General features: G+C 41.4%; 2 protein-coding genes across 7 annotated transcripts; both read right to left on the reverse strand.

Annotated features, from left to right (window-relative positions):
* Positions 1–301: 301 nt before the first annotated feature.
* Positions 302–9,255, reverse strand: slc27a2 (solute carrier family 27 member 2). The gene is made up of 10 exons (XM_085462113.1): positions 8,711–9,255; positions 6,589–6,798; positions 4,616–4,774; positions 4,376–4,500; positions 4,092–4,286; positions 3,227–3,317; positions 2,921–3,119; positions 2,562–2,659; positions 2,346–2,476; positions 302–947 (listed from the first exon to the last, which is right to left on the reverse strand). Exons 1-10 carry the CDS (start codon positions 9,186–9,188, stop codon positions 771–773), a joined length of 1,863 nt encoding a protein of 620 aa, XP_085318239.1. The 5' UTR covers positions 9,189–9,255; the 3' UTR covers positions 302–770.
* Positions 9,256–14,378: 5,123 nt separating this feature from the next.
* On the reverse strand, positions 14,379–21,547 carry LOC146704763 (long-chain fatty acid transport protein 2-like). Of its 6 annotated transcripts, none has more exons than XM_085462119.1 (12): positions 21,280–21,544; positions 19,604–19,740; positions 18,880–19,357; positions 18,527–18,736; positions 18,288–18,443; positions 17,952–18,076; positions 17,661–17,855; positions 17,483–17,573; positions 17,109–17,307; positions 16,933–17,030; positions 15,817–15,947; positions 14,379–15,700 (listed from the first exon to the last, which is right to left on the reverse strand). In XM_085462119.1, exons 3-12 carry the CDS (start codon positions 19,337–19,339, stop codon positions 15,524–15,526), a joined length of 1,842 nt encoding a protein of 613 aa, XP_085318245.1. In that variant the 5' UTR covers positions 19,340–19,357; positions 19,604–19,740; positions 21,280–21,544; the 3' UTR covers positions 14,379–15,523. The 6 variants fall into 6 exon arrangements, with proteins under 6 accessions (XP_085318245.1, XP_085318244.1, XP_085318243.1 ...); XM_085462118.1 differs by having other exon boundaries at positions 18,880–19,360; XM_085462117.1 differs by having other exon boundaries at positions 19,498–19,740.
* Positions 21,548–22,167: the final 620 nt, after the last annotated feature.

The raw sequence follows: 22,167 nt of genomic DNA on the forward strand, positions 1-22,167 counted from the left end.
GTAGGCCCTGTGATTTGTACAAAATAAAGGTCAATAGGATGGAATAACCAAACTTGATTTTTTTCCTGTATAAATTCGATTGGTTTAACCTTTACTCTGCAGTAGCTCAAGGGAGTCATTTAAGACAAAGTTCAGTGTCAGACAACATTTAGAAATATCTTATCAGAGTTCACTGATCTCTGCCTGTTTGTCAGGTTAGTCACCCCGCAAGCCTGCCTGGAGGTTCCTCTTATTGTGCACATATGTGGTTATAAGGGCACAACGGCAGCTGCTACATTAACACTTCAGCACTTCAGGGCAGTGTTATGCAATAAAACTGTTAATTTACAGTGTGTGTCATCAGTACACAAACAGATAACGCAGTGTCTGCTTTTACCTCTGTACAAAAGTCCAGTTAGGTAACAACAAATCCCTACATAAGAGATACAGTAGATGTTGAAAAGTCAATATCCAGACTCTGATATCGGAATGGATTAAAAGAGCTTCAGTCCAATGTAAAAACAAAGGCGATTACAGTAAAATGTGCATGTTATGGTTAACTGTCCAAAGAATTAATTAACGAATTAAGAACACAGTGAGTAGCACATACTCTCTGTATCACATAGTGTCACTGTAAGAGGTGAAGGTAGCTGTGCTAAAGATGAGAACCATCTCTCCAAACGTGACTTGACGTTTCCGAGTCCGTCCCTGAGATTAGTATCTGTTAAGATCCATTATTGTTATTTCTTTGCAAACAAAGTGGCTCAGCAGTGACTACTTTAGCTTCTGTGTTAGAGTTTGACTTCCTTCGAGACGACTGCTCTGTAGATTTCTTCGGTCAAGGGCACATAAGTCTTTTTTTCAGGATCCAGGAAGTATAGAGGATCTTTGATGTGAGCTGGGTTGAATCCTTCCTCCACCAACTTCACTTTCTTCATCTTGAAGGTTCCCGTCATCTCCAGGCAGGGCTGCAAAACACAGTTTGAAAGATGTTTTTGTGTCAAGCTTTAGTGTAGAACAAAAAGCAAAGAAAACCAAAACATAATTAAGATAAACCACCAATAACAATGCTGTCAATCAGATCAGATATCAGCTACAAACTGCAAAGCAATATTACACAGTTATTATTAGAGGACGGCAACATTAACTCAAAAGAGATAAGAGATAAGAACATGCCGGTGCTTCTATCAGTCAAAAACGGGAAACTGAAGCTATAATTCACACTGACAGATCAAAGTTCACTTAGAAGATTGGGAAAAACATCTTCTGGTCTAACGAGCGTCTTATTCTGCTGCAACAGTCAGATGGTAGGGTCACAATTTTGGTGGAAAGAGCATGTAATCATTGCTCCTTCATGCGTTGGCTCAACAGTTAAGGATAGTTTTGGTGTAATAGAGTGGGGGATATTTTCTTGGCTCACTTTGGGACCCTTAGTATCAACTGAGCATCGTTTAAACACCACAGCCTATGTGAGCATTGTTTCTAATGTCCATCCCTGTATGACCGCAGTGTATGCATCTTCTGATGGCTTCTTCCAGCAGGATAACGCACCATGCCATGAAGCTCATATGATCTCAATCGGTTTCCTGAACGTGACAGTGAGTTCACTGTACTCAGATGGCCTCCACAGTCACCAGATCTCAATTGAGTAGTGTGTTTGAGATGTGGTGGAACGGGAGCAGCAGCTGTGTGATGCTGTCAGGTCAACATGGAGCAAAGTTCCTGACAAATGTTTCACCTTGTTGAATCTATGCCACAATAAATTAAGGCAGTTTTGGGGGTAAAAGGTATATTAGAGTAATTTCCTTGGTACATAAATCCAAATATTTCATAGTTAAAGTAGCTGTAGAACGGTCCTGTACTGCACTTTCTTGGGAACTTTCTTTTTAATCATCTCCAATAATTTTATCTGGAGGGCACATCCTCTACGGTTTTACCAAGTCATGAAAATATGTTGCCAGAGTCAGCATTTCTTGCAGCTGTCCCTAACCCTGAAGGAAGTGTTAGGGTTACATCACTGCACTGCCTTCCTGTTTGGTTCAAAGGAAAAATCTGAAATCCTTAATATTTGTCTAGAAAAAACAACATTGGGACCCAATGACACATCTGATTTCTGATCTGCATTATTGGTAATCTTACACAGTAAAAACTCGGGCTCAGACTCTGATCCACACACCGCTTCAGCCATCTGGATTTCAGACACCAAGCGTTTAGCACGTTTAGCCTTTGAGCATGCACTAATTAAAGGTGGAAAGGATGAACTCCGTGAGTACAGCAGAATCAGACCACAAATTAAAACAATATCTTTAAGCCATAGCGGCCCGTCTGGTCTGGATGTGCATGTATTATTTATTTATATTTATTACCTGAATCCTGATGAATCTGGGTCTCGCGTAAGCTGGGAGGTAGTTGACGACCTGCGTGTACGTGGCCGAGCAGTCGAACTTTTGTCCTTCTTCCAAAGTGAGAGCTGCCATGCCGACTCGCCCTTCATGACCTTGATTGAAAAATGAGAGAAATATGAAATGCAAAGTGCAGACAGCTCTGTAAGGTTTTAATATTTATGACCCGAGTGCGTTTACCTTCAACTTTCACACCGTAAACATTCGCCTCTAATATGCAGTGAACCATTGTGAGAATGTCTGCAACCTCCGATGTGGCGACATTCTCTCCTTTCCACCTGAAACAAAAAACACGAAAAGACTCCAATGAACAATTTCTGCAGCACAGTTTGAACCTGATCTGCAAGTAAACACCTGCACAAAAGAAAAAAAGCCATTTTCACACACACTATTCTAACCAGCTGTTAATTGCATATTTTTATACTTTTAATAGCTGAGAACTAAACCAGACCAAACGGTGACTCAGTCTAGACTCGATCATCTGGGCAGAACCACAAAAACAAAGCGACAGGTCAACACAAAAATGAGTCACAACTTGCCTGAAAGTGTCGCCGACTCGATCTTGAAAGTACACAAAGTTCTCTTTGTCGAACCGAAGCAAATCGCCGGTGTTGAAGTACAGGTCGCCCTTTTTCAGGACGTCTCGAAGCCGCTTCTTCTCCGTCTGCTCCTTGTTACCAGCGTAGCCAACAAAGGGGGACCTCTTTGTTACCCTTCCCACTAAAAGTCCCGTTTCACCTGGTAGAGACATCAGGAAACAAAATAAATCAAAACTCCTTTTTAATTTCACTTCTATCAAACTAAAACTCCTTTAAATTGAACCCGATTTCTCTTTACAGACTCACCTACGGCTGCTTGGATGCACAGACCCTGCGAGTCCCTGACAGGTTCCTCCTTCTCAATGTCAAACTTGATCAAAGTGTAGGGGAAGAAAAACTGGAAAAGGAAGAAGGAAAGAAAACCCACCAGTTAAAATTTTTAAAAGTAGTGGAACAGCCAGCATGGCAGCAACTCTGTGAGGACGCACAAACATCAACATGCTTGTTTCAGGATTTGATAAAAAAAATAGGATTTAGGCTTATCCATGTAACTTTTCTAAGTATTGCAAAGTTGGTTCACTTATTACAGGGTTACATCACCACTCTGACTTACACTATAAACCAAATCTGCTCTGGAACAGGTTATGAGATAAAGTCAGATATGTCCTGTGTATGCTGATCTTGCTTCATAGTACAAGGCCTATCTCTATCTGAGGTCCAGGTAAGTGATTGCGCCAAGAAATGAGGGTGATTTTTAACAGATAAAGTTTTAGAATGTAAAGTGCTTAGCCAAGAGAAGTGATTTGAATGATCTGATCATTTAAAAACACTGTACACATAATGGCCTTCATCATTTGTGTGTACAGAGAGTCTGAGACTCTTCTTCATGGGGGACAAACACAGTCAAGTTTTGCTTAAAATATCTGTATGCACTGTTTGTCCAATCAAACGGCCACCACAACTTTAAATGTAGTCGCCCTTTGCCCGTTTATCATTTTGTATCCAAGAATGCATGTGTGGGTGTTTATTTTCAAATTCAACTCACTCCTGTAGCTGTTGATGACATTTTGCTCCAATTTAATTTAGATGTGATCGACCAATGTAAGCTCCAGATATTAACACAGACATTGCACCACACTGTGAAAACATGCGACTTGCTTCCTTTTCCTACCCGGTGCACAAAGTTGACTCGTCCGACTGCGCCGATCTTGGACGTGTAGTTGATGAAGCCGATGTTTCCCTCTGTGGCAGCGTACAGCTCTCTAACTTTAATGTCTCCAAAGCGATGAAGAAACTCGGACCAAACGTCCGTTCGGACACCGTTGCCGATTGCAATTCTCACTTTGTGGTTCTTCTCATCGTCTTTCTGCCAAGAGCGGGATGGACACGGAGATATTCCACCATCAGGACAGCGGCTGACTGACGTAGCTGCAGACTGATTAGGTTTCCTCTTACCTTGGGCGTGTTGCAGAGATAGCGCAACGTTTCGCCGATGTGCTGCATCACCGTGATGTCATACTTCTTGCAATCATCCCAGAACTGAGAGGCAGAAAACTTTCTCTTCAGGACTATGGTAATACCTGCAAGTCAAATCATATTACACAACCTTTATCTTCCTTAACCGCTTAAGCTCCTGACCCAGGCGTGCAGATGCTTTTGCTCTTGTACTCTTGAGAGGATTAAGAGGATCATTACCTCTCTCGATGGCTCCAGTCATTCCGATCAAGAAGCCGGCGCTGTGATAGAGAGGCAGATTGATGTAGAAGATGTCCTCTGCTGTGACTCCACATATCGACTGGAGGAAGGAGGCGGCCCACACCCTCTCATGTGTGACAATGGCTGCTTTAGGCAAACCTTCTCAGGGAAAAGAATAACAGATTGTGCTTTTGAATTAAAGAGGAACAAAGTAGTATGATGCACTTCACTGTGGTTCATTCATTGATCCTGAATCTTCTAATGACTGCACAAAGCAACATTTAATCTTCTCAGCAACAAACAGTCCCAAGTAGATGGTGAATATAATGGACTCTCAGCAGCTATAGATGCTGAATTTTTCATAATGAACTGGTGCAGATAACTCTAAATGGTGAAAACTAAATAATCGATCAGGTGAATGATTCTTCTGTTTTTATCCATGCTGTGCCGAAGCCACATTTTGTTTAAATGGAAACACTGAAAAAAAGGTGTATTGAAGTCGAGGAGAAAATGACTCTACTTCTTCTTAAAGTTATGGTAAATGGACTTGTACCACGCCTTTCGACATATCTGCATAGGTTATCAGTCTAAGGAGCTACACGTAAAGGATAAAGGTCACTCTGGACTGAGAAAACAGCGCGAGCGAGGAGTGAAGAAGGACATCTATGTCCACTGTGAATGACCATCACGGAACAGCAGGTTTGGCTTGTGAAGCCAACTATTAGCAGCTTACAATTCAGCTTAAAAAAAAAAAAACAACAACAACAAAAAACATACAAAAAACTTAAAGACGTCCAGTTGCCTTCTTTTTTTCAAACTCCTGAGACCACGCCTTTTAACTCAAGTTTAGCACTCAGAGTGCTTCCTGCCACAGATCTCATTCACCCAATCACACACACATTAATACAGTGCTTTTTTCTAACATGCATACTCCACTGAATGCATCAGGAGAAACTTGGGTTCAGACCACCAGCTCCTGGTTGGTAGATGACCCACTCTACTACCTGAGGCACAGCAGGTTTATAGAGTCTATAGAGTGGTGTTCACCTTTACGATAATTGTATCTTTTAAAAGAATGAATATAAGGCAATAAAGGTAACAGAAGTTGCTAAAGAGTGGACTTATACATCCATCAGGTTTTCTGCAGATCCAAGCTTGTTCAGCACATCGTTGTAAAAGACCGTCTTAAGGACTCAACTGGGACTAAATTTTGATTTAAGCCTATTTTCCACCAGCTAAAACTAGTATACCATTTAAAATGACGGTGAATAACAGATGTTCCAGCTTGCATCATGTGCTACTCTTATCTGAAAAAGCTCTGTGGGACATACAGCATTTAATTTAGGCACATCCCTGTAATGCGCCTTGATGGAGCGAAGATCAGCAAGCCTGCATCAGAAAGAACAATTGTGCAGATTTTTTCCCCCTCACCCATTAGTCTGATCAAATTTAATTACCACAATTAAACATGTGTGCAGGCTTCACACAACCAGGACTTAAAGGTTCAGTGTTTATGTTTTCACTTGTGTTAGTGCTATGAAGTAGTGAGAGCATTCACAGTTTGTCTAAATCAGGCATGTGTAAGATGTGTAAGACACACAATCTGTCACTAACACTGGTACTGTGCCAAGACATTCTGCAGTGTGCCAATAAAGGCAGGAAAGAATAAAACTACTGGCTAGTAAACTGTGAAAACAATGCAGAGTGAGGGAAAAAAAATCCTGTAACAAGAAAACCCCAGGGTTCACTTTTTATCAGTTAGGAAGCTGTGAGTGTGTTTGCTTTTTGCCTTTCAGCAAATGTTATTGCCCACAGATGACCACGTTCAATTAACACCCCTCTCCAAGAACAGAAGGTGTGGCTGAGCACAGATCTAGTGTTTGAAGCTTGATGCACCTCATAAGCTTGACTGTTATCATTGCAATCTTATTTTGCGTGCCAGTGTTTGTTTCAGAGCAGTTTGCTGTTGTTACCTGTGGTCCCAGATGTGTAGATGTAGAGAGCGGTGCTCCTGATATGGATGTTGGCCCTGAGGTCCCGGGACAGTGGCTGATCTGAGGCCTTGGAGATCTTGTCAGACAAAGCGGTGATGCCCTGCACACTGCAGCTGTCCGACATGAGGTACACGCTGATACCCCGCTCCCTCAGCGTCGGCAGGACCTCCTCCACAGCATCCTGCAGCTCTACAATTAGACAGTAGCTTTCAGCTCAACACAGCCCGTCATAGCGCTGTGTTGCCAAATGTGGCACATGTGCACCTACACATGTCCCTGATCCCACTGGGGTGGGAAGTTCAGCTCTCATGCATGCATTTCTTAGTAAAGGCCTTTTAAGTTCTGTAATGAGAACGCAAAGAAACACGTTTGCAAGCTGAGATTGTTCTTCCGATGAAGTTGCTCTTCAGTGTGGAGCATAAAGAGCCCCCTTGTTCTTTAATCATTTCTGCTCATATGTGAAGTATTCGTTTTCCTTTTTGCAAATGTTCATCCGTTCAAAACTGCACTGCCACAGTTGGAACCACCAAAATAGCTTAAACACTGCTTCTCTTCTATGTCTAACCATTATAACCAAACACTGGCGTTCATGTAATTTGTATGAAACGTGCCGGCTCTCTCTTACCCTTTACCCGCCCCTGTTGCTTGTCTCGTGTTTCTATGGTGTATTGATAGTCATGTGCTTTTGTGCTGAGGTGTTTTTTCTTTTATCAAACTGTTCTCCCACTAGGAGCTCAGTCTGAGTGGAGTTTTTTTTCTCCCCCTCTTACCTCATGTAGTGTATTTTCGTTGTTTTTTTCCTATCAGCCTACCTTCTGACATGTCTGCCCAATGTGATGTTTGTGTAAAGTTGGTCAGAAGGTTCCTTTGTGAGTGCGCATGCGCCATTAGCGTGCTGCCTGCTGTAACCCCTAATTTCCCTCGGGATGAATAAAGTATTCTGATTCTGATTCTGATTCTGATTAATCAAGATCGTATCCCCTCCATATATGCAGATATAGAATAGCAATTAATCGATCCAGCAAAAATGCACTTCCTGCACTTTTTTTTTTAATCTATTTAAGTTTATCCTAACGTCTAACTTTTGGCCGCGACTAAAGCTGATCAATAATAACCTTTAAGCAGAGGTTATTGATTGGGACTGATCTCAAACAAACGTTTAGGTTTATGTCGCAATTTACTCAAAGACCGACTAGCTCAGTTTTTCCTTTGTGGAAGCACTGAGTTTCTAGCTGGAGGTTTTTATAATTAAGCTGGAAGTACAGCATTCATGTGGCAGGTGGTGCAAAGCAATTTATTTTTATTATTATCATCCATGCCTTCTAGTTTAATTTACAGACAAAAAAAAAAACGGGGAGAGAGTCCCTGACGCAGGTTCACCGTGCCAATAAAACTGCGATCATCTGAATAAGTGCACTTTTGTTTTGCATTATCGTTCATCACTAACAGATGATGGAAAAGGGCCAACACTGCACTGTATCTAATCTTAAGAGTGTGAGTCAGAATCTAGTCAGTCTAGTCCTTCCAGCATTTATAGACCACGTTATGATCTGATCTCATTATTGCATTATTCAACAATCATTACCTGCAAACTAAATACAGCTGTCAGAACAATCAGTGCATTTATCCATCTGCGATGCAGTGCGGAATAAAGCTTACTATAAATATAAGACACGAGGAAAGTGGCAGGACAGATGTGACGGGGTGAATTATATTGTCAAGTAGCCTGCAAAATCTGCACTGAGCAGTATCTGTTTGCATTCATTTATAGAATTAATATAAACTGTTGTTTATAAACTCTTTATTTTAACATCTTTGATGCGTAAAAGGGTTTAATTTAGGATTTTTATTCCCTGTTGGGTAAAACGCTGGAGACCCACGTTTCTCTTCTGCAATGAATTGCGTGGTCAAAATCATTTTACAAGAAGAATTAATAATATAATATCTGAGGATACTTTCCGTACTTGCACAAAAGCCGAGCATGAAGAGTTATCTCTCACTTGCTGTCGAACTTTGAACTTCGCAGTCCTGTGGGAGACGCGTCAAATAACGAGAGCCTCCTCTGGTCCGACGCAATAATTTATTTCTCGCTGTATCTCACCTGAGGAGGCGATGATCACTTTGGCCCCGCAGCAGGAGAAGCAGTGCAACAGGGACTTGGATCTGATGTTGAAGTTGAGCAGGGCAGCCGGGCAGCCCAGCTTCGCCAAACCGAGCCAAGTCCAAATGAAGCTGGGCTCGTTCGCAAGGAACAGGGCCACCGTGTCCCCCTCCTTCAGCCGGGCTTCAGCCTGCAGGGCTCGGGCCACCTTGTTGCTCTGTTTGTCCACTTCGCCATAAGTGTACGAGCGACCTTCGAAGTGTACAAAGATCCTTTTGGGGTGCCTCTTCGCTGCATCCAAGAAGCAGTCCAATATGCTGTAAAAGGGCTTGATTTTCTTGTATTTGGTTAGTCTGATGCCACATTTAATGCTCTTTAGGATGTACGCGAAATCTTCGCCAAAGTAGGGACAAAACGCGCTGATGTAAAAGAAACAGAGAAGTGCCAGTCCGGCCAAGACGCTGAAGCAGATGTACATTTTGCAGAGCGCTGAAAGAATAAGTGGGGAGAGGCAGAGGAGGCGCACACTGTGCTGCTCAGTCAAATTTGTGACAAAGTTCACCGTCTCGACCCGGGGCGGTGCTCGGATCTGCCCCGCTGACCCCTCCTTCATTTCGGGGAATATTTTTCAGTTGCTAAATCGAGAATTTCCACTTCCACTTACAACCTAACTGTTGATGTTATGTTGCATTTTCCCCCGATGTCATGAAAACGCCTTCTAGCGTGGTAAATAGTGGGAAAAGCGAGCAAACAAATCAGTTTGGCACTTTATTTTGAAGGGAGACTGAATGGATTGTGTTTCAGTACATCGGAATGATTTATGCGAATAATTTCCTCGTAATTATTTCTAAACACAAACAAGTGGGAGAAGACTGAAATCCACCCACGCATATTAACAAAAACAGTCATAAACGACGGACAGCGAGTCCGTAAATGGCAACCTTTATCATAAATCCGCAATCTGAGCGGTGGTGGGCGTGCGCCAGTGCGCCTTCTGTATTCGTCTGCTGATTTATGGGGAGGAGCTCCTCTGCGAGTTGCACAAACGCTCGCTTTTTACTCTCTGGGGGAGAAATAACACAAACATCTCGCCGCACCCTGCTACCAAGTCTGCGCTTTCGGGAAAGATTTGTGATTTTAGTGTCAGATATTACCACTGTCCTGCAGATTTGAGCGGTGTGTGAAATTGCTAAGGCTGTTTCAAAGTGTGAAACAGGGTAGTAAACAATGCTTGTTTCCAGTAACAGGCTTGTTTTTCCCAGTAAATCTCTATAATCTGTAATCTGTACTTAAAAAATAGAGAAAAGCAGCAACTCATTCAGTGAAAATAGGTCAGGCTTAAAGGGAACAAAATCTAACTTCACTTGATGTCTTTATAGTGTTTGAAACTAGAGACCGACACCAGAAATCAGAGGTGTGGACTCGAGTCACGTGACTTGGACTCGAGTCATTAATGTTATTAACATGTTATTAACAGAATAACATGCAGCTTATCTCAGAATTGTTGGTGAAAATTATTCTTGGAGCCAAGTGTAATTGAGCTGCATTTTATAGAGGTGCAATTTCACAATTTGTGTATATTTTCTAAGATCACTATTCCGTCATGTGTTGAGAAAAACAGAGATTTAAAAATCACATGGTCTAATATTTACATTTAGCATAACTGCAACATTTTATTTATTTATTTATTTTTTTAAAGACTCGAAAGGACTTGAAATTCAAAGTTTCAGACTTGTGACTTTACTCGGACTTTTACACCAGTGACTTGAGACTTGACTCTGACTTGCCTGACATTACTTGAGACTTAACTTGTGACTTGAGGGTAAAGACTTGAGACTTACTTGAGATTTGCAAGACAATGACTTGGTCCCACCTCTGCCAGAAATCCACCAGGAAAGCTTAATTTACTCATAAAATCAGACTTCTGTTAGCAACCAGAGGAGCCACCCCCTGTTGGCTATTATAAAGAATGCAGCTTTAAGGCCTTAACTTTTCAGATCTGAAGCTTCTCCATAACCAGCAATACTAGTTTGCCTGTTTGAACAGTAGTCATGGCTACTATTCATTGTGGTCAGCTTAGGTGATGTGTTTGGAAACAACAGGTATTACCAGCTGGTCTATTCAGTTACTTTCTATTTAATTCGTTTAATGTCATGTGTTGTGAAGACCCATATTTTAGCACATCCTAGCACACTCACTCACTTCACCAGATGCACCTTGTTTAGTTCTCTCACCTTTGATTGGGTGTAGTGCTTGTCCTTAATTGCACTCACCTGTCACATGTTATATAAGGACGGCATTTACTTTTGGCTCACTCTTTCTTCACTCCCACACGGGGCGGCAGCAGCGGTGAGGTTCTGTTTGGGTTTTTGATTTTATATATTGTTTAAGGTAATGAGTAACTTAAATCTCTATTTTCTTTCAGCATTGGCAGTCAATGCGTATCTTTCCTTCTTTCCTTTATTGATTTGAGAATAAAAGGAGAACTCTGTGAATGATTAGATGACTGCTTATTCTCATTCTAATCAGATGAGCCCATGATGCTGATTACTTAAACCCTGAGCCTTCCTTCATAACATCATGCAAAACAAAAATAAATAAATAACTAGTGACGTGGCCCATGTCATCCTGTCAGAAGTCACACAGATCCACACAACATTCTGCTCAGTGACGTCGCAAACTGTGCGCCAGTGCTGCTGACTACAAATGTTGATGTAGAAATAAAACACGTTTGCAAGATTATTCAGCCCCACACCCCCAGTCAGCCAGATCATCACATCAAATAAATATTGTTTGAAGTGACAACGAAAAAAATCCAGAAAATAAAATTGATATGATTGTTTTCTGAGGTTCAGGCCAGTAATGATGAAAGTGTATTATCAAATCCCAAGAAGGACCCCAAGCTCACAAAAGAAACCAACTTTTCTGATCCTCCAGCTCCAGCTGTTCCTGCTGAACTTGTGATTATTATTTCAGCACAGGGTGGCAGTCACACCACAGAGTAACATCAGGCACAGTCCTTTCCACTCTGACAGAGACGTGCCCAGGCAACAGTGCAAACTTTGCACCAGTGCCGCTCATTAGAATTGTTGATGTGACAGTGAAACACGTTTGCCTCATGTTTCAGCCTGTAAGTAAATAACTTTGACACAGTACAGCTTCTGCATCACCCCCTGCTGAAAGCTCATGCTTCACTGAGGTTCAGACCAGAGAAAATGTGATTATAATACCTAATCTGGAGAAGGACCCCTGACCCACAAAGGAAGCACTCTCTGTTATGGTTTCAGCTCCTTGTCCTCCTGTTGAACTCACAGAGCAGCCAACAACCATCTTACGCTTACTTATCCCCAGCTTAGATGAGTTCACCAAGGCCACCACAGTACAAGGCATTGCTGTGGTTTGATCTTTACTCCTCTTGAACCAGTTATCATTAATACAGATGAGAGTAGAACGAAGAAGAAAGCAAAGGGAAACTCCTCAAAACTCTGTCTATAAGAAAAAAAAATTGATTCTTAAGATCAGTTAAATTTGTACCATAACAAAGATTTTAAAACAAAATAGTCAATTACAAATAAAGATTAGTAAGTAACTGTCACGGTCGGGATGGTCGGTGTGTTTGCGGAGTGGACCCAGAGCAGACAAGGGAGAGAGAAAACTAAGGTATAACAAAAAGGGAGCCATTTATTTGGCTGATAGGGAAAAAACACAAAACAAAGGCAAGGTGAACTGGGGCAAAACTAAACTAGAAACTAAACTGGAAACAGCTAAGACTAACTATGAGAACTATGACATAAGAACATGAACATGAATCTGAGCAGGAACATGAAAAAAACAAGATTTGAGGCAGAGAAGACAAAGGCGTGAACATGAACATGGAGCAATGCAGACAATCTGACACTAAACAGAGGGAGACAGAGGACTTAAATACACAGAAGGGTAATGAGGGAAGTGGAAACACCTCGAGAAACACAGCTGACACAAATGAACGTGACGCCACAGGGGAAGCAAAATTAAACACGGTGAACATAAATAAAATCTAAATAAAAACAGGAAACATGGAGAGACAAGAGACAGAGAGAGGGAACGAGAGAGGCAGAGGGACAGAGGAGAGAGACACAAGGGGAACCTACATAGACGAGGAGATAATACGTGATAAACAGAAAACAAGGAGACATGGACGATAACATAAACCAGACTAAACTTCAACTAAGATGAACTAATAATAACCCCAGGACTCAACATTAACTCATAAGTAATCAAAAAATACAAAATAACTCAAAATGCTGGGTCACAGACTCAGCCCCCTGACAGTGACAGTATAGAAATAGAAAGCTTTCTGAAAGATCACAAGTTGTGCAAGAAGATCAGCATTTTCTTTAGGACAACCCGTCATCTAATAGGATTTTAAATCCTCTCCAACCGGTCATGGCAGATGGCTGCCCCTCCCTGATCCTGGCTCTTCTGGAGGTTTCTTCCTGTTGTAACAGGGTGTTCCCCTTCCTGCTGTTGCCAAGTGCTTGCACATAGGGGATCACCTGACTGCTGGGGTTTTCTCCCCCTCGTTCTAGTGTCCTTACCAAAAAATATAAAGTTGCTTGAGCTAACTGATACTGTGATTTGGCTTTATATTATAAGATAACTGAAATGTAATGGAATTAAACATCCTAACAACTTCTGAAATCATTTCCAGAAAAAAAATGGATAATTTGGCAAAAGTTATAGTTTAAAAAAAGTCCAAATATGAATTCTACAAACAAAAAAACAAACAAACAAATCTTTCTACACGCATTTCAGCTATTGTGTGTTTTTGCAACCTGGACACATTTGTTGTGGAAAGGAGGTCACTAAAGAAACTGTTATCTATCACAGATAATCCTGATTACCTTCTGCACCACTTACTGGACAGTTAGTGCAGGACTTTCTCCAACAGACCGGCTCAGCTTCGCTGTCACACACACAGGTTGAGGAAATCTTTCACAGCTTGTGCATTAACTCTCTACATTGTGACACTTAACAGAGAAATCTGTTCTTTCACATTAACTTTATAAATATATATTGTATATTCAGGCTGGAGCCTATCCCACCTCTCATCATTCTATAACATGGCTAAGACATAAGGACACAACCTTACATACCTATGGCCAATTTATAATCACCAGTAGAGCTAAAATCCATGTTTTGGTGGGGGTTGGGGGTGTTCGGCATTGGCTGCTTTTTATAAGGATATAAGGATATTGTGTGCTCACAGTCAGCTTTCTTAGAGTTTGGGAAGTTCATTGATCCATTTCTTAACCTGTGAAAATGTCTCCCGCATTCGCCTCCAGCTTTGGCTCTCAGATCTAAGATAATTATTTTTATGCTTTTGTCATGTCTACATTTCTGTGTGAGTGTACTATGGATGCATGGTTGTAATTATGCATCGTGTGAGTGAGTGTAAGTGCATATTTAAAAAATGGAATATTAAAATGACGTCAGCTCCTCCTGTAGCTCCAAACAATGAAGTAACTTATTTGGATCAAATAAATAAAAAATTAAAAATAATCTTTATCCAATAAAAAATTTGTGTGGAGATTTTAAAGTATTCACCTGGAAAAACTAGAGATCCGCCACCCCCCCTTCCCCCTCCACAAAAATATAGCGCAAGAGAGAGGCAAAGCACAACAGCACATCCGTCGGCACTTTTCATTTAATTATAAAATGTGATCAGATCGCTAATATTTTTTTAAAAAAGAAAGAAAAGACAGATTTGATATAAACATGTTCAAATGCCATGGTTACGTTTCTTCAAGGAGTTGAGAGTTATTACCAGCAGCAAACCAACTCTTGAGTAACCTGACATTTAACTGATGGGTGGCATCAGAAAGGAATTAATAATATAATGAATTTAAAGTGTTATACATTTTAATGCATTTCCTGGGTGTCTTACAGCTTATCTGATATGTGAGATGGAAAAAGGAGATGCTTTAAATCCTGACACTCAAATTTGAGCCAGATTCAGAACAATTGTGGTTTAATGCTGCCTAAAATGTGCGTGCATCCCTGTAAAATGCTGCACTACAGTTTGCTGTATGTTGACAAAATATCTTTCTGTGCATGTTCTCGAGGGCCGTGGTAATCCATCGACAGCAAGTCACTGGACAAAAGTGATGGATGGACTTGTGGACAGTGGCAGAAATAGCATAATATATTATACCACTGAAAGAAACATTTTTTATTCCCCCATTTATGATTCCCTTTTTAACATCAGTGACCCTGTGGTTAATGAGCTTGCTCTCCCCTGCCTGAGCTCCATGGCTTTAATCCAGGCCTCCTGAACACTACGAATCACTCAACCAGAGGGTGAAAAAAGAGCACCTACGCTGGGAGCTGGTGTGAGCTTCTGGGACATAAGACTAGATAAAGTTATTCAGGGTATACATTCTGCATGAAACCAGCTGTATGAGCTGAATTACGCCACTGAATAAATCCACTTACAAAAGCATAAACTTTTGGTGTGGAGGTTTTAAATGAATATTAAAGAGAGCAGAATGTGTGACAGAAAGATATGTTTGCTCCCACACTGCCAAAAGCCTACACGGACCAGAATGCAATGCAGGAAGGAGGTGTACAGCAATCCATTTAATAAACTAGTGAACCCATCACCACACTCACAGATTGGTACATCAAACTCAAACATGGGGGGTGTGCATGAAAGAACAAAAAATAAATTTATGCTTTACACCTTGTCATTAAAATGTGTAACCAGAAGTGACACAACAAATGATTCGCTTGTGTGTGAAAAGGTGGATTTTTTTCTTCAAAAGTAAAATCACTTTATATTTTGACGTCTCCTGCTATAATTGAATCAAATACATCTGGCGTGAGTGGAGTATAGTTCTTCTCTTTTTCATTCAGAAAGTAGAGTGGGTCTGTTATTTCATTTGGGTTGAAGCCCTGCTCCACTACTTTCGTCTTTATTAGCTTGAACGTGCCTGTAATGTCCAGTGACCTCTGTAATAAATCACAGTACAACCAATCATTAGTGGGCTAAATAAATCACTATGGCAACAAAGAGGCTTACCCACAAATGCATTTGTAAAAGTGTAAAATAACTGCAGTAAACATACTTGAATCCTCAGAAAGCGTGGCCTGGCGTAGGACGGCAGGAAGTCCTCGACATGTTTAAAAACAGCCGTGGAGTCAAACTTCAGTCCATCTCTCAAAGTAACAGCAGCCATCCCGGCTCTTCCCTCCTGGCCTGGAGACAAAAGTTAAACAGTCACAAAACAGGAGTTAACTGAAGTTCAGTATTGCTAATCTCACGATAGTGTGTCAAAAAAATCTCAGGAAGCTGGACAAGTGGAGGACAAAAGAAAAGGACAGGGCTAAGAAACCTACAGCAGATGAACAACATCTGAAAGTTATGTCCTTAAGAAATAGGAAAGTTGATCCATCTACTGTTCATAGAAGCCTCATCAGAAATCTCAATAGAAGAGTGGCTGTCAAGAAGCCATTCAAAGGATGTGAAACAGGGAGAAAAGGCTAAGGTATGCCACATTATACAAGAACTAGACTAAAAATCGGTGGTGACAGGTGTTATGGAGGGATGAATCTACATATGAAATTTCTGGTTCATGCCATCATGAACATATACGAAGGAGGTGAGGAGAGAAGCACAACATTGAGTGTTTACAGACACAATGGAGGCTGGTTTGGGGCTGCATTTCAGCCATTGTTTGGAAATTGATGGAATTATGAATGCAGAATAGTATGGTCTGATTTTAATCCACCATGCAGAAGTATTTGGAAAGCATTTGATTGACAAGAGCTTCATTTTTCTGCCTCACAATGACCCCAAACACACTGCCAATGTAGTAAAAACAAGTTGGATAGAAAAACATACAATGGATCACTATCAGTCATGAATTTGTATCCTCAGATCTTGGACTACAAAATTATTGAAGTAGTGCGGGATCATCTGGATGGAGCACAGAGCAACAAGCAGCAAACATTGCCCCCCCCCCCCCCCCCCCCTCCATATTTTGTACGGCTATATATAAAGATTCAAAGTTTGGTGAGGTTTGGTAATGCCATCTTAGAGCTCCTTTTTGTTTTAAAAAGAATTCATTTTTATGCATAGCGAAGAAAAAATGCTGGATATCATTGTTAAACAATTTGATCACTGATTCAGTAGCATGTGTTTCTTGGTTTTGGCACAAGCGCAGCAACAAAGCAACATGTACCTGGCACTTTGACTCCGTAAACATTGGCTTCTTTAATGCAGTCAGCCAGCGCGAGGATGTCGGCCACCTCAGCTGTAGCTACGTTCTCTCCTTTCCATCTGTTGGTAATTTTTGTATTTTTTCAGTGCTCTGTGTAAGCTCACATTTTTAAGCATTATTTCAAAACATGCGCTCACCTGAATGTGTCGCCAACACGATCGTGGAAGTACATGAAATTATCCTCATCGATGCACAGCAGGTCGCCAGTGTTGAAGTACAGATCACCTTTCTTGAAGACGTTACGCAGCTTCTTTTTCTCAGTTTGCTTCATGTCTCTCACATAACCAATGAATGGAGCTTTGGCTGTTATTTTAGTCACCAGAAGTCCAGGTTCACCTGATCAAAGTACAGGAGAAGTCATATTTGGGGTTGTTATATTTAAAGTCAATATTAATGAGATTTAAATAAATACTTATTTTTAAAGATGCATGGGTGAGAACTTTAGAAATATAAATAAAAGGACAGGAAACAAAGAATCTTTGGTTTTGTAAGCATCCTGCAAGTAACACACCTCTCTGAACCTCCATGCAAAAACCAGAAGAATCCCTCAAAGGTTCTTCTTTGTCTATGTTATATTTGATCACAGCATATGGAAAAAACATCTGTAAGTTTAAAAAAAAAAAGCTAAAACACTGCTTCATGAGTGACAGGTTTTACTTCTTAATGTGAGCTGAAACATGGACTTTTACCTTGTGCAGGAAGGTGTGTCGCCCAAGAGCTCCCATCTTGCTGCTATAATTCAACAGAGCAAAGTTTCCCTCAGTTGCTCCGTAAAATTCTCTGATTTGAATTTCCCCAAATCGTCTCACAAAGTCCCTCCAAACATCTGCTCTGATCCCGTTGCCTACTGCAAGTCTGACTTTGTGGTTTTTATCACTGAGTTTCTGTTTGAAGAGAAAAGAAGAGCATGCGTTTGTTAGTTTTTTAAAGCTTTCTGTGTGAGACAGTAGTATTAATGTTGGTGCTGTGTTGGCACAAACCTGTGGAGTGTTGCAGAGATAACGCATAATTTCACCTATGTACTGTATGACGGTGACATTATATTTTCTGCAGTCGTCCCAGAACTGGGAAGCAGAAAACTTACTCCTCAGAACAACAGGAATACCTGCACACAACAATAGATGACAACAGCACACTTTAAAGAGTAGCAGTGGAAGTAGTCCAAATTTTGGGTTTTTCAACAAATATGTAACATATAGTTACATATATGTAACTATGGTTTTTATATTACATTGGTTAAAAAAATAAATAAAATAAAGTCATACACCAATCATATATCTAAAAAACACAATATTATATATCCAAAGAGTTCATACCCCTCTCAATGGCCCCAGTGAAGACAAGGAAGCCGGTGCTGTGATAAAGAGGGAGGGTATCATAAATCACATCTTTGGAGTTCACTCCTGATGAAGGCAGAAGTAAAGACATGGTCCACACTCTGCCTTGAGTGATCAAAGCTGCTTTAGGGAGACCTGTTAAAGACAAGCCAGAGGCTCAGGTGGCGAATCTTCTGTTTCTTTCACTGATGCATCGTGAATCTCAGTAAGTAGTTTACCTGTTGTCCCTGAGGTGTATATGTAGGCTGCTGGACTCTGCATGGTTAAATGGGACCTTAACTCCTTGGGTATAGGCTCAGAGGAAGCCTGATTCATTTTATCAATGAAGCTTTTCACACCTGTAACTTCACATCTGTCAGCTAAGATGAAAACATTGATCTGCTGTTCGTGAAGATGGGGCAGCACCTCCTTCACTGCATCCAGCAAGTCTAGAAAATTGTTTCATACAATTGATGAACTCCAGGCCTGTCAGATTATTTATTTATGTATTTATCTGGTTATTTAATGTTGAGTAAATGAGCTCTCTACTGTCTCCATTGCTTGGAAAAGCAGACAGAAATGCAGGTACTACCTTCAGCTGCTACCAGAGTTGTGGCTCCGCTGCAGTTGAGGCAGTGTAGCAGAGACTTGGATCTGATGTTGGAGTTGAGCAAAGCTCCAGCACATCCAATCTTCACCAAACCCAACCAGAGCCACAGGAACATCGGCTGGTTCCCCAGGAACAGCGCCACCGTGTCTCCTTCTTTTACGCATCCAGCCTGCAGAAACGCTCTCGCAACTTTGTTGCTCAGGACGTCTGCGTCCCGGTAGGTGAACGTTTCATCTTTAAAATAAACGAAAGGCTTGTGCGGCTGCGTCTTCACCAGCTCTAAAAAGCGGTCCAGGATTGAGTAATTAGTCTGCACGCACTTTTTGATGAACCGCCTTACTTTTATTTTAGTGAGCACGAATTGGACATCCTGGAGGAAGGAAGAATGGCGGAGTAAAACGCCACATGCAATCAAAACCGCACACACTGTCCAGACCAACATGTTTGTCTCACAGCTGTCCTGCTGAAGACAAAGCAGAGGTATAAAAAGGCATGTGGAGCAGGAGGAGGAGCACTGAGAAATTCCAAAGGTTGAAAAGCATTTTGTATTGCTAGTGAACAACCAGATGAGCTGCATCAATGATTTACAGTATAACATACTGCTTTCACGTGTTTTAGGCCTTTCACTGGCTTTATACCGAGTGACCACTTTAGATTGTGCTAGTGGACCAAAATGAAGCCCAAACAGACAGTGAGAGGGTAGCACCTGATGACCTGAACGTGAAGACAGGCTGGAGATTGTCGGATCTCAGCTAAGCTTTTGCTGGGCTGTGTTCGCTCACACAGAAGGGCAGGTGCAAGTTAACCTTTAACTTGCAGTTTTGCCAAGAGCCACTGGTGAGTCTGTTGGGGCACAAGGCAAAAATTCAGAGGAACCCTTTAACTAGCACCAAATACTCTGACTATCAACAATAACTGTCTAGAAGGAAAGTGAAACCCTTTTCTGTGTCCGCTGCATCAGCCAGCAACATCGGGGAATTAGGCAGTCAAGGCCCCGATGTTTCTGACCTCACTGTTTATAATGAGATTACTAAGAAGACTCCTCATACCGAGACGTTTGTGCATACAAAGAGGAGTATGCACAGAGAGCCTACTCCTGGCTCTGAATGTGAGAAGCTGCAGGAAATCTGGTCGAGGCCTCTGTTTTATGACTTGAGGCAGCGCCAACAGGACAGCAGCTTTGACAGTCCCTCCTAACAGCAAAACATTCTAAACGTTATGATCCCCAGTTTATGTTTTTCCCAGTGGTCCTAAGTTTCAACTGTATAAATTCCAATTAACATGTATCTGTTGTGGAAATATTAGTAATAGTAACAAGAAGTTGTGTGCCAGAAAAGCCAGACAGCTGTTAATTATTGAGCTTCAAAGATGTCAGAGAGGATTTCGTAACCTGCTGCTGGCTGGAGTTTACATATTTACAAAGTATGTATAGAGGAGGTTCCTGATTAACTCTAGTGAATATGTATGTTTCTTACTGCTTTATTGCCTTGTGTAAACAAACGCAGGCTAAATTCCATATCAGGAGTAACACTTCAAAAGCTAAATTCAGTGCAGTTTTGGACCTCTCAGTCAGTTTTGAGTAAATCTGCTTCTGTCTAAAAGCTTTTAAGTGGTCTATTACTTTAGCAGTATAGTTTATTACTGTGTGTATGTGTGTGTATGTGTGTGTGTATGGTCAGATTTATAGTGTCACGGCTGCCGAGGCGAGCCGTGTGGTGTTGGGGGAAAGGAGGACCCAAAATGCAGGCAATGACTGATGATTCGAGTGACATTTATTTACAAGGTGGTGTAATGGCAAACAGGCAGTGAGGGATGACAAGTAACTAAAGAAACCTAAACTGGGAAAACTAAATAACAAACCTGAGAACACACGAAACGAGGTGCGGGGCAGAGAGGCGCAGTGAGAGGAACGAAACACCGTGGAACACAGACGAACCGGCAGCAGGCAGGAGAACACACAGGGCTTAAATACACACAGCAGTAATCAGGGGATGAGAAACAGGAGGGCAACACACCTGGGAGAAGTCGGAGCTGGTGGGACAGGGGAAACGTAAACTGAACACACTCACATGAGACGGGGACCTTCAGAATAAAACAGGAAACTCAGACACAGAGAACCAGATAAGACACTGAACTAAACAGACAGATTCACAAACAGACAGTGTGACACCATAGACAGACAGAACACAGACGTGGGACCAGGGCAAGCACAGAACAGAAACCTAACAAATGGCAAATCATAACAGAATACATACTCAGAATAAACAAAAGCATAAAGAGACACAAAACACTGAGTCGGCAGACTCAGGACCGTGACATATAGATGTTCAAACAAATCTTTAAACATGCATCAAAAGATTTGTTACTCTTGAGATGACTCACCCTCGAGTCAAAATTCACAAGTTGCAAACAACTTTGCACCTGTTTCAATATCTCTGCAGCAAAAAAAAGAAGAAGAAGAAAAATCAGATACAAAACAAAACAGTTTATATGTTGGGTTTATGTTATCCACAATTTATTGGAAGCTTAACTTCTGTTCACAACTTGCTGCTGTTGCCCAGGGATTACAGACGATCTCTATGGATATAGATATGGATATGGAGGGTGTGTGTATGAAATCACAGCTTTAATAAAATTATTATGAAGGCAAAGATCATTTAAAACACCTTGTCATTAAAATGTGCAGCCAGAAGTGCAACGCTGTCATCTCAATAATTTGCATCCCGGCTCTTCCCTCCTGACCTGAAGACAAAAGTTAAACAATGACAAAACATGTGAAACATGACAAACACACTACAGGACAAAGCATGATGTCATGGGCTGGGTTTTTTGACCTAGCATTTTAAATTTCATGTCCCTTTTGTATTATGATTACAGAAATGACGGAGCCAACTAATGTGTCAGAGTTGCGCAGTTTTCTGGGCATGGTGAATCAAGTGGGCAAGTTCATCCCCCATTTAGCTGAAAAAGACAAAGCCCTGCGAGATCTTCTTTCCACAAAGAATGCATGGTACTGGGGGAACTGACCAAGCGAGAGCTTTCAAAACATTAAGAGATGCCCTGACCTCACCCCCAGTGCTCGCAATGTATGACCCCAACAGAGACATTAAAGTATCAGCAGATGGTTCATCCTATGGTCTCGCAGGTGTTCTTTTGCAGCTGTAGGAAGAAGGATGGCGACCAGTGGCGTATGCATCGAGGTCCCTTTCTCCTACTGAACCACGATAGGCACAAGTAGAAAAAGAGGCACTGGCGTCTAGTCTACATGGG

Source organism: Copadichromis virginalis, linkage group LG7 (assembly GCF_057382275.1).
Source record: "Copadichromis virginalis isolate Kocher_CV1m ecotype Utaka linkage group LG7, C_Virginalis_male_GT1.1, whole genome shotgun sequence".
In the NCBI taxonomy this organism is placed as follows: Eukaryota; Metazoa; Chordata; class Actinopteri; order Cichliformes; family Cichlidae; genus Copadichromis; species Copadichromis virginalis.

What these genes read in the sequence shown, in the direction of transcription:
- slc27a2 (XM_085462113.1), bottom strand. Translation starts at nt 9,188, where the DNA reads ATGTACATCTGCTTCAGCGTCTTGGCCGGACTGGCACTTCTCTGTTTC. An exon ending in GAGTCAACTTTGTGCACCGG is followed by an intron (nt 3,318 to 4,091) that starts GTAGGAAAAGGA and finishes TTCCTTTTCCAG; the next exon opens with TTTTTCTTCCCCTACACTTT. An exon ending in CCAGATTCATCAGGATTCAG is followed by an intron (nt 948 to 2,345) that starts GTAATAAATATA and finishes TGTGTTTTGCAG; the next exon opens with CCCTGCCTGGAGATGACGGG.
- LOC146704763 (XM_085462114.1), bottom strand. Translation starts at nt 19,495, where the DNA reads ATGTTATACTGTAAATCATTGATGCAGCTCATCTGGTTGTTCACTAGC. An exon ending in AACTCTGGTAGCAGCTGAAG is followed by an intron (nt 18,737 to 18,879) that starts GTAGTACCTGCA and finishes ACAATTTTCTAG; the next exon opens with ACTTGCTGGATGCAGTGAAG. An exon ending in CGTGTTGGCGACACATTCAG is followed by an intron (nt 17,031 to 17,108) that starts GTGAGCGCATGT and finishes AATTACCAACAG; the next exon opens with ATGGAAAGGAGAGAACGTAG.